At 41.6% G+C, this 12153-nt stretch overlaps 1 protein-coding gene and 2 non-coding genes across 13 annotated transcripts in view; all 3 read right to left on the reverse strand.

Moving 5' to 3' along the window:
* PUM1 (pumilio RNA binding family member 1) overlaps positions 1 to 12153 on the reverse strand; it is a 48885-nt gene that overhangs the window by 21117 nt on the left and 15615 nt on the right. For 4 of the 11 annotated variants that reach the window (XM_028742790.2, XM_028742787.2, XM_028742795.2 and 1 more), the window contains 6 exons: positions 8325 to 8433; positions 7566 to 7744; positions 6736 to 6902; positions 5066 to 5336; positions 4141 to 4234; positions 1973 to 2089 (listed from right to left, as the gene is read on the reverse strand). In XM_028742790.2, coding sequence (XP_028598623.2) covers positions 1973 to 2089; positions 4141 to 4234; positions 5066 to 5336; positions 6736 to 6902; positions 7566 to 7744; positions 8325 to 8433 — 937 coding nt within the window. The remainder of the gene's footprint in view (positions 1 to 1972; positions 2090 to 4140; positions 4235 to 5065; positions 5337 to 6735; positions 6903 to 7565; positions 7745 to 8324; positions 8434 to 12153) is intronic. The other 7 variants (XM_028742798.2, XM_028742789.2, XM_028742796.2 and 4 more) reach the window with 3 other exon arrangements.
* Positions 577 to 664, reverse strand: LOC114603662 (small nucleolar RNA SNORD103/SNORD85). Its single transcript, XR_003708134.1, has one exon. It is a non-coding gene; the product is annotated as a small nucleolar RNA SNORD103/SNORD85 (small nucleolar RNA).
* On the reverse strand, positions 3827 to 3915 carry LOC114603660 (small nucleolar RNA SNORD103/SNORD85). Its single transcript, XR_003708132.2, has one exon. It is a non-coding gene; the product is annotated as a small nucleolar RNA SNORD103/SNORD85 (small nucleolar RNA).

A 12153-nucleotide genomic window follows, 5' to 3' on the forward strand; every position in this document is an offset into this window, starting at 1 on the left:
AAGTTCAACACGCTGTCCCAGAGCTGGATAACCTGTGGTCCTAAAGGTGCTGTTTGACTACAACTCCCATCAGCCCTAGCTGACATGGCCACTGGATAGGGTAGGTGGGAGTTGTAGTCCAACAACAGTTAAGGAGGGCCACAGGTTCTGCAATCCTGCTCTACCAAGTACACCACACCAACACACAAGCTGAATATTCATGGTTGAGCAGGAGTTTGGATCCAGGCTCCAAATAACCAAAGCCACCACTCTAGGCATTCACACAAAATCTCCCACGTAGTCATAATGACAGCACAAACTTCTCATTGTCAAAAGATGATAGATCAGCACGTCACACATTTACAACCCATCCCACCAGCTCTAAAAGGTGGGGACCAGATTGTATTGCCATTATACTGCCCCTTCCCCATAACTCCAATTCCATGCTTCTCTAGTAACATATGTATTACTAGAAGGGAAGAGAAGAATGAGCAGCGTTTATCAACCACCAGCAGCATCTATTCAAGGAGGGCTTCAAGATAAAAGTATGCATCTCCTTAAAATAGTTTTAATATTGCAAGTAGGTGAAAATTCATGTCCGGCTCAGAGCAAATGAGTACTTACAAAAAGCTCTCATTATAGAATCAATGTTCTCAGTGAGGGCAAGAGTGTCATCATTGCTAGACATGAGTAAACCAATTGATATAAAGATAAAAAGGGCCTGAGATAATGGGATGGGCCTATGTCATGGTAACTCTACATAACAACAGCATCCCATGGTGGTGCTCAAGTAACCAGGTCCTTGGCCATGTTCCATGAAATTTCCTATATTTAAACACATTTTGGGACAGAGCCATGTGAGGAGTGCCATGCTTTCACACCTCCACTTTCCAAAAATTATGGAAATGGCCTCCCAACTGTTGCTGTCTCAGAATGGGGCAGAAATAGGTGGGGTTAATCATGTGCTCCCTCTTTCTATTTCCAATTCAGGTTCAGCTGCTCAGACTCCCGCCTAACAGCTGGCACTGTGCTAGTGCAGCAGCAGCAGCATAGTCCACTTTCCCATGCACCCTCCAGCCTCTGGCCAGCCCCAGAGCTTCAACTCCAGATATTTTGGCCTGGATTGGGGAAAGTAGGAGAGCAGCAACTGGAGGCTTTTTAGAAGATGCTCTCCACTTCATTTCAGTTATGCACGCGGAGGCCCAGAACATAACCTGTGCTTAAGTGGGGAGACCCTTGTATAACAAATAAAATAGCCCCGTGGCCCCAATATTTAAAACGTGGTTACGAAAATGTCATCACAAGCCCTTTATTAAAAAATCCCCTGTACCATGGCGATCCTGCTATAGTTTCTCATCTCCCAGACCAATTTCGCAAGAGAATATTGATGAACGCATACAATCTAACTTATGCTTTAGGCAACGTTGCGTATCTGCTGGACATCCATCTGATATTTCATTTTGAAAGGGGATACTTCCTTCCCACAGAAGTGCAACAGTATACAGTAAAGGGGGTGGGGAGAAAGAGCGTTAACCCCAGCTGTCCAAGCCTTGTATGACTTCCCTTTATTATCTTAAGCTTGCTATGGTTTCAGCTGCTTAAGCTGTGAAGACGCTCGAACACGAGAGCCCTTGCATGCAAGTAAGACCTACATGACCCCAATTCACAGGATCACTTTTGACATGGCGTTCAGCAGCAAAAATTGAGCCAAACCACCATGAGCAGAAGAAAAACAGCGCTATGATAGGTTGGTGCTATAACAAGTCAGTTCTACCGTTGTTCTCATGCTGCTACTTGTGCTGCAGAAGCAAAACATCTTTGGGTTCAGTTTTATGCTTTCTTATCCAGTGCTCTACTGCAAGGTGTAAAAACTTTCCACCCATGAGCAGGAAACTCCCCAAACTTACAGCATTATAGATAGATAGATAGATAGATAGATAGGATAGATAGATATTTTTTAAAAAATAACCATACATCTCATTAAGCATCTCACCTAACGTTGCAGCTGCGGCAAGCCCTGCCGCATAGGGGTCCGTTCCTGGAGGAGCAGCGCTGATGATGTACGGATTGGGCACAAAGGCAGCAGGAGCTAAACCTGCTGAAAACATACCTGTCAGTAAAAACAAACTTGACTAGAACTGCAACCCTACCAAAACGTGAGTATGTGTGTGAAAGATTGCGTGTGTGCGTGCGTGTTTTGGAGATTGAGCCGACTTATCTATCATGGAAAGAGACATGGGTCTAAAATTTGAGCTGTAAAGGTCAGAAGCTTCACTCAGAAAACAAGCGATTAGGGTTGCCGTCTCTTAAGTCTATTAATTTCCATTGACTAAAAAGGTAGCCATGATTAACTGGTGGGCATGAACTGAAGGTGGCAAGTGATGTCTTGGAGGAGTCATGCCCTTCCTCTTTTGTAAGAGAATGCCTGTTGTAATACATGTGTACATCATTCAAAAGGAGAGCATTCCCCCCCCCCTTTAGAACAGTACCTCCCAACCTGGTGCCCTACAGATGTTACTGCGGCTTCAAATCTCATTAGCTCCAGCCAGCATGGCCAATTGTCAGGGATGATTTTGATGATGGCTCAAAATATTTAGGGGGCACCAGGTTGTGGAAGGCCACATTAGAACAATGTTGTTGTTTTTCTCTCATCTGCAGATCTAATTGAAGATGATACAATTTACTGACCAAGGTTTCTTTAATCAGATGAGAGCATGTACAATATACAAATTTTCACGTTCAGCTGTAAGACGTTGAAAGCTTCCTAGATTTTTGTGTCAGCTCTGGGACGCCGTGAAATTGAAAAGATGAAAACCACTTCATAAAAACAAAAATTATTCCAGGGATATCTGGGAATTAGTCACAGCAAACATCACACTAGCATCACACTAACTAACTTCTACCAAGATCCTTATTACTCATGTGTGTGTATCTTCCTTTGTGACTCTGAGAATTCTCTTAGAAGAATTCAGAACATTGCAAAGGCATATTAATAATAGACTGGAGAAGTAGGAAGTCCTAAAACAGACAGGATACACACACTGGCAGGATACAAAAAGAAGCAGGGGGACACCATATGGGGACACAATATGTGCACACTGTGAGGCATGCTTTCTTGTGAAGCTGTTTGCACCTCGGAGACAAGCAGCTGTGCAGTTTACAGAAAAGCTTGCCTCTTCAGGCGAGAACATCTGTAGGGAAGTTTGGGGGCAAAGCTCTCGGTGTGAACTTTTCTCTCAGGCATCCACATATCCCTTTCTGGGATGCCAACAACGAATGCAAGGAATATTAAGTGGCAAAACAAAATAACTGAAGGAAAAAACAAGCAAACAGATGCCTGTATGCCCTTGCATATACATTTCAAAATATGCATGACAACATATATAAATCTTACAAAATATAGGTTAAATGGTCTTTTGAAAATCTAGCGTAAAATAAATAAAATGCAACACTGAAGTTCTTATTATGGAAAATTGTACTGATCACAATTTAAAAGGGAATGTAAACCCTGGAGGTGGAAGTGATTATCCTTACATACAATGTTTGGGTCAAACCCAGGAATTACTTATTTACTCAACTCTCATTATTAATTGCAAATATGGACGTTTGCCCTTCGACCAAACGCCCATATAAGCAATTACATGTATATCCATTTTCTAATAGTGCAAAGGAAAGAACGTGAGAGCAAGGTAACAAAGAATGTATTCAACCAGTTTTGTTAGGAAAACCAGAAATAATGGGCATTGCTAATCCACGTTGTTGGGTCTATTCAAAGAGGGCTTTCAGGAGAAAAACACGGAATTATTTAACTACAACTGGTTTGAATATTGCAAGTAGCCCATTCATGTCTGGCTCAGAGCAAATGAGTACTTTAAAAAAAACTCTCATTACAGAACCAATGTTCTCAGTGAGGGCAAGAGTGTCATCATTGCTAGACATGAGTGAGCCAAAAATATGATGCTCACACCCCACCAGAGTTACACACAGTGGAATCTCAAACCTTTCTAAACCCCAATCCCACCAACCCAAGTTCCTATATTACCGCTTGCATTACCCTTTCAAAACAAATGAATGCTGTTTTGAAAGAAACTCGGAGAAATGCTGATGATCAACAGTATGCAACCTAGACTCTACTGATAAACAAGGAACTGAAAGACTTACCTATGTGCGGTTGATGAGCAGCTGCCAATGCATATTGCTGTTGTTGTGCTGCTGTCAGTTGCTGAACAGCGAGTGCATTCGGTCTTTGGAACAGCTGAGAAATCAAATTTAAAGATGTGTTTTACAACTCAGTTACAATGTAGTTGTGTGAACTTTTCTCAAACGGGCCTAAACTTGGTAGGCACCAGGCCTAGGTCATCCAGTTAAAGCCTAGTCAGAAAAGATTCAAAATGTGTCTGGCAGGTTATTTTCAATCCAGTGCTGTTAATGTTATGAATGTTAGCACCTCGTTGCCTCAGAGGGTCACAATCTGCTTAGAGTTACTCTCATATTTCTTTCTCACTTTCCGCCAGTCTAATGCCTGCTTCAAGGGGGGTGGGGCGTCCCAAGTGACAACTCTGTATGCAGTCATCAAAGAGCTAAGCTGCATATTTTTCTCAGATTCATGGCCCTCCTGAGAATGCAGCTGTGGCTCCTGCCACAAAAGGACTGTGTAACGAATGGGTGCAGAAGTATCTTACAGTAATAGAATAAAGTGGAAGGCACACGCAGGGTAATATTTTATAAAATATACACTTCTATAAATTAGCTCTTGCTACACGGATCCTCCTACACTTTAGCCAGCAAACCAAAGCTGATGTTCATTTACTGAGCGGAGTAAGCTCCTCAACTATGATGACCCTAGCTTTGATGTGCACAACCTATATGCTTAACCTATAGTGCAAGTGCCCAAAGCAGTTAGAAATATCAAGGGAGGGGGAAAGGGATGGCGATATCCAGCCATTTTGTACGTATCAGAAGAAAAAGTTGCATGGTTGGTACACAGAGGTTATTCCAGGTGCATAGGTTTGTGTGTGCAAACCCATGCCCTGCAGGAGACAGAAAGGGGGTGGGGAGGATCCATATTAATCAATGCAAGATCTACCTGTTGTTGAGAATTGTAGTCAAATAAGCCCACAGTTGCTGCAGCTGAATCCACAGGTACCTGAGTGCCAGAGTAATCAAACTGAAGCGGCTCCATGCCAACATGTTCCATGGGATCCAATGGAACACTCTGGGACTCTATGTTGGAGAAATCCTCCACAGGCTTGGCACCATTCGTACTAGCTAGCTGGGCTAAGCCCTCAGATCCATTCTGGTTTGGCCCTAAAAGATCCACATCATTTGCAGTGTTCTGGCAGTTACCAGGTGTCCGACTAAAGAAAAAGAAAAAGCATCACAAAACAGTTACTCAGCAAAATTCTTTCTTTCTTTCTTTCTTTCTTTCTTTCTTATTTATTTATTTATTTATTTATTTATTTATTTATTTATTTATTTAAAAACACCATCAGTGTCAATGGAAGGGCAGTTTTAAAATGAATTTTTTAAAGTTATGTCTTTTTCCCCTTCCCATCTTTTTGAAACACCAAATAACTCACCACCATTACCTGGCTGTTTTGTGTTGTAGATCTATTGTTGCTGCTGCTATAGCTGTTAAGAGTTCCCTTGTCTCCCACTTTACCCCCAATATCTGCCCTATTAAACTACATCTAAAACTCTGAGGTTGGTTTTTTTTAAAGACCTTGCCTTCTCTTTCATACAGCTGTCAATAAATTTTTTTTGCAACACTCACCTTGGAGAGCACCCTTTACCACCCCAACCCATCAGATATGGCAATCTTCTCTCTTCTCCTGAACTTGGAAATGGGGTGATGACAGAGGATCCTCCCTGCAGCCACTGTTTGTGGGCTTTGCCGCCTATATCTTGCCTGCCCCAATCATTCACCCCCTCCTTGGTTTGATTCTGTATCTCTTCTCCAGTTACCATCACCCTCCACCCCTTCCAGATGTATCACGTTTCCTTTGCCCTGTAGCCTGCTTCATGCAAGGAAAGCAGTTCTACTTGTGCAGGTTGCCCTACACCTACTTAGATCATGGGTGTAAACCATGATCTCCCACACAGGGAGTTTACATGCAAAGAAAAGGTTCCCTGCTGCCAAAGTTCAGCTTCTAGTGAATGGAAGGTGCATTCATTCACCAAGTGTTCTCCCTATTCAAATATATACTAGACACTGCACTACACCAACTGTACCCTTCCCAAGGGATTGCCTCTCATTACCCATCCCCAAACATGTTTCCTGCCATTTATAAATGGGCCTGCTCAGGGAGACTGCAACCCACCTACAATTCACAGCTGCTTTCATGAACAAAAGTTGCATTTGTTTTGCTATTTTGTCCCTGCACTTTTCTTAACTATAGGAAAGTGTGCCCAACCACAGCAGCATATTTTAACACAGATTATTCATTGGCCCTGAAGAGTTCTGTTGACAGCATAGCATTTTCCTGCCTCCTGCTTCAACTCACTGGATCCCTTGAAAAGCCACCTCTGAGGTGTGGAGAAGCCGTCAGATGGGAAGAAAGTAGGTTAGCTGAAAGAGAACCCAGCCTGGCCTGCGTGAGCAAAAATGTGTTCTTTTCGGATCTCAAAGGAACACCAAACAAATGCTGATTACAATTAGCAGCTCCCAAGTGAAACCCAATTCCTCCCTTCTGCTCTACTGCTTTCTAAATTACAGTTCCAGTACTTTTTTGGACTCACATATAGGTACATACTTACCTAAAATCTTTTGCATCAGCATCAATTCCATTTTGTACAGGCAATCCATTTGCCTTGTCCATTACATCTCCCTCTTCCTTCAAATCACCTAATTTATCACCATCAAATGTGCCCTTGTTTTTCTTGTCCCCTTTATCATTGTCGTCACTCTCAGCATCCCTTGGCCCCTGTGTAAAATATAGCACTTCACAATGTCTTCTTTTTTAAAAAAAACAACCACACACGTCTGAATCAAGAAATTTTACAATTAACATGTGACATCACCCTAAAATCTGTTTCAGCTTTACTGCTGTTGCTTATTTTACTGTGCAATTTATAGCGGCATCTTTGATGCGCTTAATCCCCACCCCTGAACACACATTCATGTGAATGCAATTGTGCACACATAATGGAAACCCTACTCAGCTGCCTCTCTGACTTTTGAGCTTTCTTCAGAACCTGTTTGCACATAAAAACCTAGAACTATCCTTTTCTTCAGGACAAAAGATACAATTTCAGGAGGATGAATTTTGCACCGAAGGCCACAATCTGCATTTTTCCTGCATTCTTGCAGAATTGTGACATACAATCTTAAGTTACTCAGTGTTAATTCTGTTGAATAAACTGTCAGTGCCTATCATTAAAAAGCAACTGAATGATCACTTCTGGGCCTAGCTACTCTACTTCCTTCCTGTCCCTTTAAAAAACTATCCTGTATCAGCTTCATATTTTGGGCATTTAGAATGTAATCGATTCCCCAACTGTTCCAAAACTGTGGTGATGAATTGGACTTAACAGGAACAGACAATGATTTAGAGACAGTGACACCAGATATCATCCACTATACTTACAAATCCTCCTTTTCTGAGACAGGAATCCCCCGGGGATGAGCTCAGCACATACTCTACCATGCTAACTCCAAGTCCACCGCTTTCCGATCGTGGGGACAGCACTGAGTTAACCTCATTATTCACATGAAAACCCTGGCCAGGTCTTCTCTGAACCATGATTGGTTGGGAAACAGAATGATCTGCAACAAAAACAAATGGCTATATTTATACATATATCAGTAGCAAAATTGAAGAGGCTCAGCATTAGATTACTGTGCATCTTTAGAAAATGTGCTTCCTAACTTCCTCTGAACAGCTTAAAAGTAAGGCGAAAACAGGAGGGAGAGAACTACAGACTTCAAGAAAATGCAGAATTCAAACTAACATGTGGTAACTGATGAAGACAGCAGCCACAAGAAGTGCCTTGTAATTACTCATGGGATACCCATCTACATCTTTCTCCAGTAATTTTCATTCATTCTCTCATGTTGCCCCCTTCCACAGAACCAGAGAAAACAGTGACAAACAGAGCTAGACCTGTCTTCAACTGTCCATTCCACATCCCCCACAAACACAGACAGATCAGCAAAGCCCTGCATTAAACAAATTTCGAATATGAGAACCTTGCATATCTAACTGTGCTGTACAACTGTTTAGGGATATTATTTACCTCTTTTCTAAAATGTTTCTACTATAGTGCTTTAAGGAGCTGTGAGGAAGAGAGAAAAGAAAAGAGTAGAAAAACTTGCTCCAAATGATTTACGTGATGGTTTGAGGTACCTGATGTCCCCCAAGCGCTGTCTCTCCATTGATCACCCAAAAATATTCCTTTTGGTCCATCTTTGCTTGAATCATCAGACTCCCAAAACTTTTTACCTGGCAAAAGCTGCTGTAAAACAAAATGAGAAATATACCGTATGTTTAAAGGTTATCTTTAAAGATAAACTAAGATATTAGTATAGGTGTGCCCCAAACTTACGCAGGGGTTACGTTCCAGGCCCATGTATGCAGAAGCAAAAATTGTGTTAAGTGGGGAAACCTTCTAAACACCCTTTAAATGCTCTCTCTGCTGCTCTCTCTCCAATCCAGACCAAAAATACTGTATCCAAAAATATCCACAAGAACTGAAGCTCTGGGGCTGGCTTGGGGCTGGCGGACACATGGGAAAACCAATTTGTGGAGTGAAAGAAGAGTTCTAGCACTGTAAAGGGGGCAAATGCATTATTATTCCGTCCTGTCCAGCACAATAATGGGGGTCCTGGTTAGAAAACGGACACATTAATAGCCAGTTTCATTAAGCCATGATGGAAGAACCAGAGGAAGGAGAAAATGAGGTGGAGGCTTGTAGGCTCCACAGAAGGAGCAAACTTGAAAACAGGGTCCAGAACTAGACAGACTGTTGGGTCTGATCTAGTGGGGCTCTCCTTTGTTCTTAGGTTTAGCAAGTCAGGAGCTGAACAATTGAACAGGAAAAACAAGTCCCCTTTCCCTCATGTTGTATAGACATGTGAGCCTGTAGGCAGGTTCTCTTTTCATTATTTCCATACATACATGATCCAGCACATATTAGAACCTTTCAAATAATAAATGACAAGTGGGACCTGCAGTAAAATGTTGCAATGTGAAGTGCTCCTGCTCAGTGTTCATGCTAGCCAGCGGTAGCCAGGCAGAGGGCCTTCTTGGTGGTGGCGCCCGCCCTGTGGAACGCCCTCACATCAGATGTCAAGGAAATAAACAACTATCCGACTTTTAGAAGACATCTGAAGGCACCCTGTTTAGGGAAGTTTGTAATGTTCGAAGTTCTATTCTGTTTTTAATGTTCTGTTGAAAGCCGCCCCAAGTGGCTGGGGAAACCCAGGCAGATGGGCAAGATAGAAATAATAAAATTATTATTATTATTATTATTAGTCCACAGGAAACTACATTCCGTCCCTGAATCTGCTTCTCGATTTCCCCCCTCTAATACATATTCAGCATTCTGTGCCCACTTAGCATGCTTAGTACATATGGTGCTGGGGGAAGTTGGCGAAGGGTTATTAAGTTATTTTTCCCCCTCCAGCATGCTGATAGCCCTCTCTAGTGTCCCCAGTTGTCTTGTTTTGGCTACAATTCTGTTGGCACTCTCTAGCTGATTTTGCTATTAGAAGGAAGGGATATATTATGAACTCCAGCTAAAAGGCCTCCCTAGCCTTCCCCCATCCAAACCAGCCTAACTCAGGCCCTGCATACGCTCAGAAGAAGAATAAGTCACATGGGATGCTTACGCCTGGGAAACAGCTGTGGCAGAGTGAAGGGAGGCATTGTCATGCCACAAACCAAGCATTTTACCAACTGCATAGCACCTTTCCATCACAACTTCCACAATATATGTCAGAATGGTTTTCCTGTGTATGTTTAGCTGGTGATAAACAGCATCAACTTGTAAATCTTTCTTCTCTTCCACTGGCAAACATGGAGACTGCTGGCCCTGAGGTCCTGGCAGGTTTCTATTCCTTTTGCACAACACCAGTACATCCTGAAAGTCTACCTCCCACACTCTACCATTAACCAGTTGCCTTTATTCATTATTTTTTATTTAACATCTTTATAAAGGGCAGAATCAAGCTTCACTTATTCTGCCCACAGTATGCCAAACTGAATCAGAGTCAATTAAAGCACTGACAATGCAGTCATTGCGGTCTTCTTGGGTTATGCAGTGTTTCAAAGGAAGATACCGTTACCATGGCACATGGAGGGGCCAGAGTTTTACAAATCAAACCCAAGATCTGGCTTATTAAAAACGAAACACCTTCTGGTATTTTTCAAGGTGTGTTGAATTTCAGTAGCTTGGCTATTAAGGCTGTGAACCTGAATAAATATTCGCTCACTATCTTATTAAACCTTTCTTAGGCCTTGGGAACACTTTGCCTCCCTTCCTGGTCTCTTACATTTATTCCTTTCCCAGCTTATATATAAAACCAACTGTTTGTTGTGTTTAAAATTCATGCTTACATTTTATTTTTTAAATAAAAATTATATACTGCTCGACTGTAAAATAAAAAAACCTCAAACATTTCATTTTTTTTCACTATTATTTGCCTAGCAATCTCTTTTCCAAGCTGACTAATTCAGATAGCATCATGAAAATAAACACTGGTATTGTTAGGTTTTTCAAAATAGATAAAACTATTTAGTCATTTAGTTAGGTGGCTGGAAACTTTATTCACTGCTTACAGAGTTGACAGCTTAGTTCTTCAGTTCCCCAGCCAACCAGCTGCTCTTTTTCTGGTATTCTAAGTCATGCAGTAATCCAAGTCATCCGTTCTCAGGGTGAGATACTCTCTGCCAAACTATTTCCATGGCGAGATATCTATACCATGGAGTCAGCTGTTTGCTACAAGCCCAGACTTTTTGACAGTTCACTTGTTTCTTGGATGGAAAAGATTATCGGGGGGCAACATAAATTTCAATGATACAAGGTGTTTGCATGCCATGATTAGCTTAAACTGCTGACTCTTAGGTGCTAAATTTTGAAGTATGACAACAGAGACATTCTTAGTGAGCAATTTCTATTTATGATTTTTCATTTCTATGAATTCAATCGAGAGGCAAGCTAGTAAGTCTGCCTCACTGTGAAATTTTGGACTGCCATTATCTGTACACTCACTCTATAATTATGTATGTGCAAAGCTCTTCAGTGCTGGCAAATGTAAAAGCTAGTACATTAGAAGGTTGCTGGATCATGCCATTCAGATCCTTTAAGGGGCGGGGGGGGGGTCACAAATTGTGAGTCTGCCCTGTTCTCTCCCCCTACCCAATCAAAATTAATTCTCCAAATCTTCCAGCGCAGCATATACCACTGTTTCCCGCCAAAGAACTACTTAATTTCCTGTTACTTATTTCACTGTCATCGTCAACATGAATCATATTCAGGGGCATACTAGCAACTACTTTAATTAGAGTGATGATATCCTTTATCCAATTATGAAGCAATTAAGTTAGCATGCTTGGTTCTTAGACAAGCATTTTGCAAATCAGTCAGTGGATTTTCTTTAATATCAGGGTCAAGAATGGACAATGGAGGATTGTGTGGGCTTTATGAGCCTTCTTTGAATATTCTATTCATATAATCTCCTGCTTTTTTAGTATTATTTCTGGAATAAAAACCCATATACATGTACTCTTGCTTTCTGAGCCCCACAACCAAAAGTGGTCTCTAAAGTGGACTCATATATAGCGTAAGGATCTGCATTTTTCAAATGATCGATGGGCTGTGATTGATTATCAGTTAAACATCTGGCTAGTTCAGATGACAACCTTGAGCTAGGTTAAGAACTTCTGAGAACTTTATCCAGGGATAGTCCACATAAATATTGGCCTATTCCTATTCCTCTTTTTCTTAATGGTGACATGGACCATTCATAATGTAAGAATATTCTTCACAACTGTGAGTAGGGCAGTGGGGCGGGGAAGACAAACTCATTAGCTATTAACTTCATTCACTGCTTCTGCTCAGGCTGCACAGAAAAAGCATTTTGGTTCCTGAAATTCATTCTGATTGTGCAGATAAAATATAACTGATAGATTGTATCAGTTGGTATTAGTTTGTGAAAACAGTCAAGATCCAATG

Source organism: Podarcis muralis, chromosome 7 (assembly GCF_964188315.1).
Source record: "Podarcis muralis chromosome 7, rPodMur119.hap1.1, whole genome shotgun sequence".
NCBI lineage: Eukaryota > Metazoa > Chordata > Lepidosauria > Squamata > Lacertidae > Podarcis > Podarcis muralis.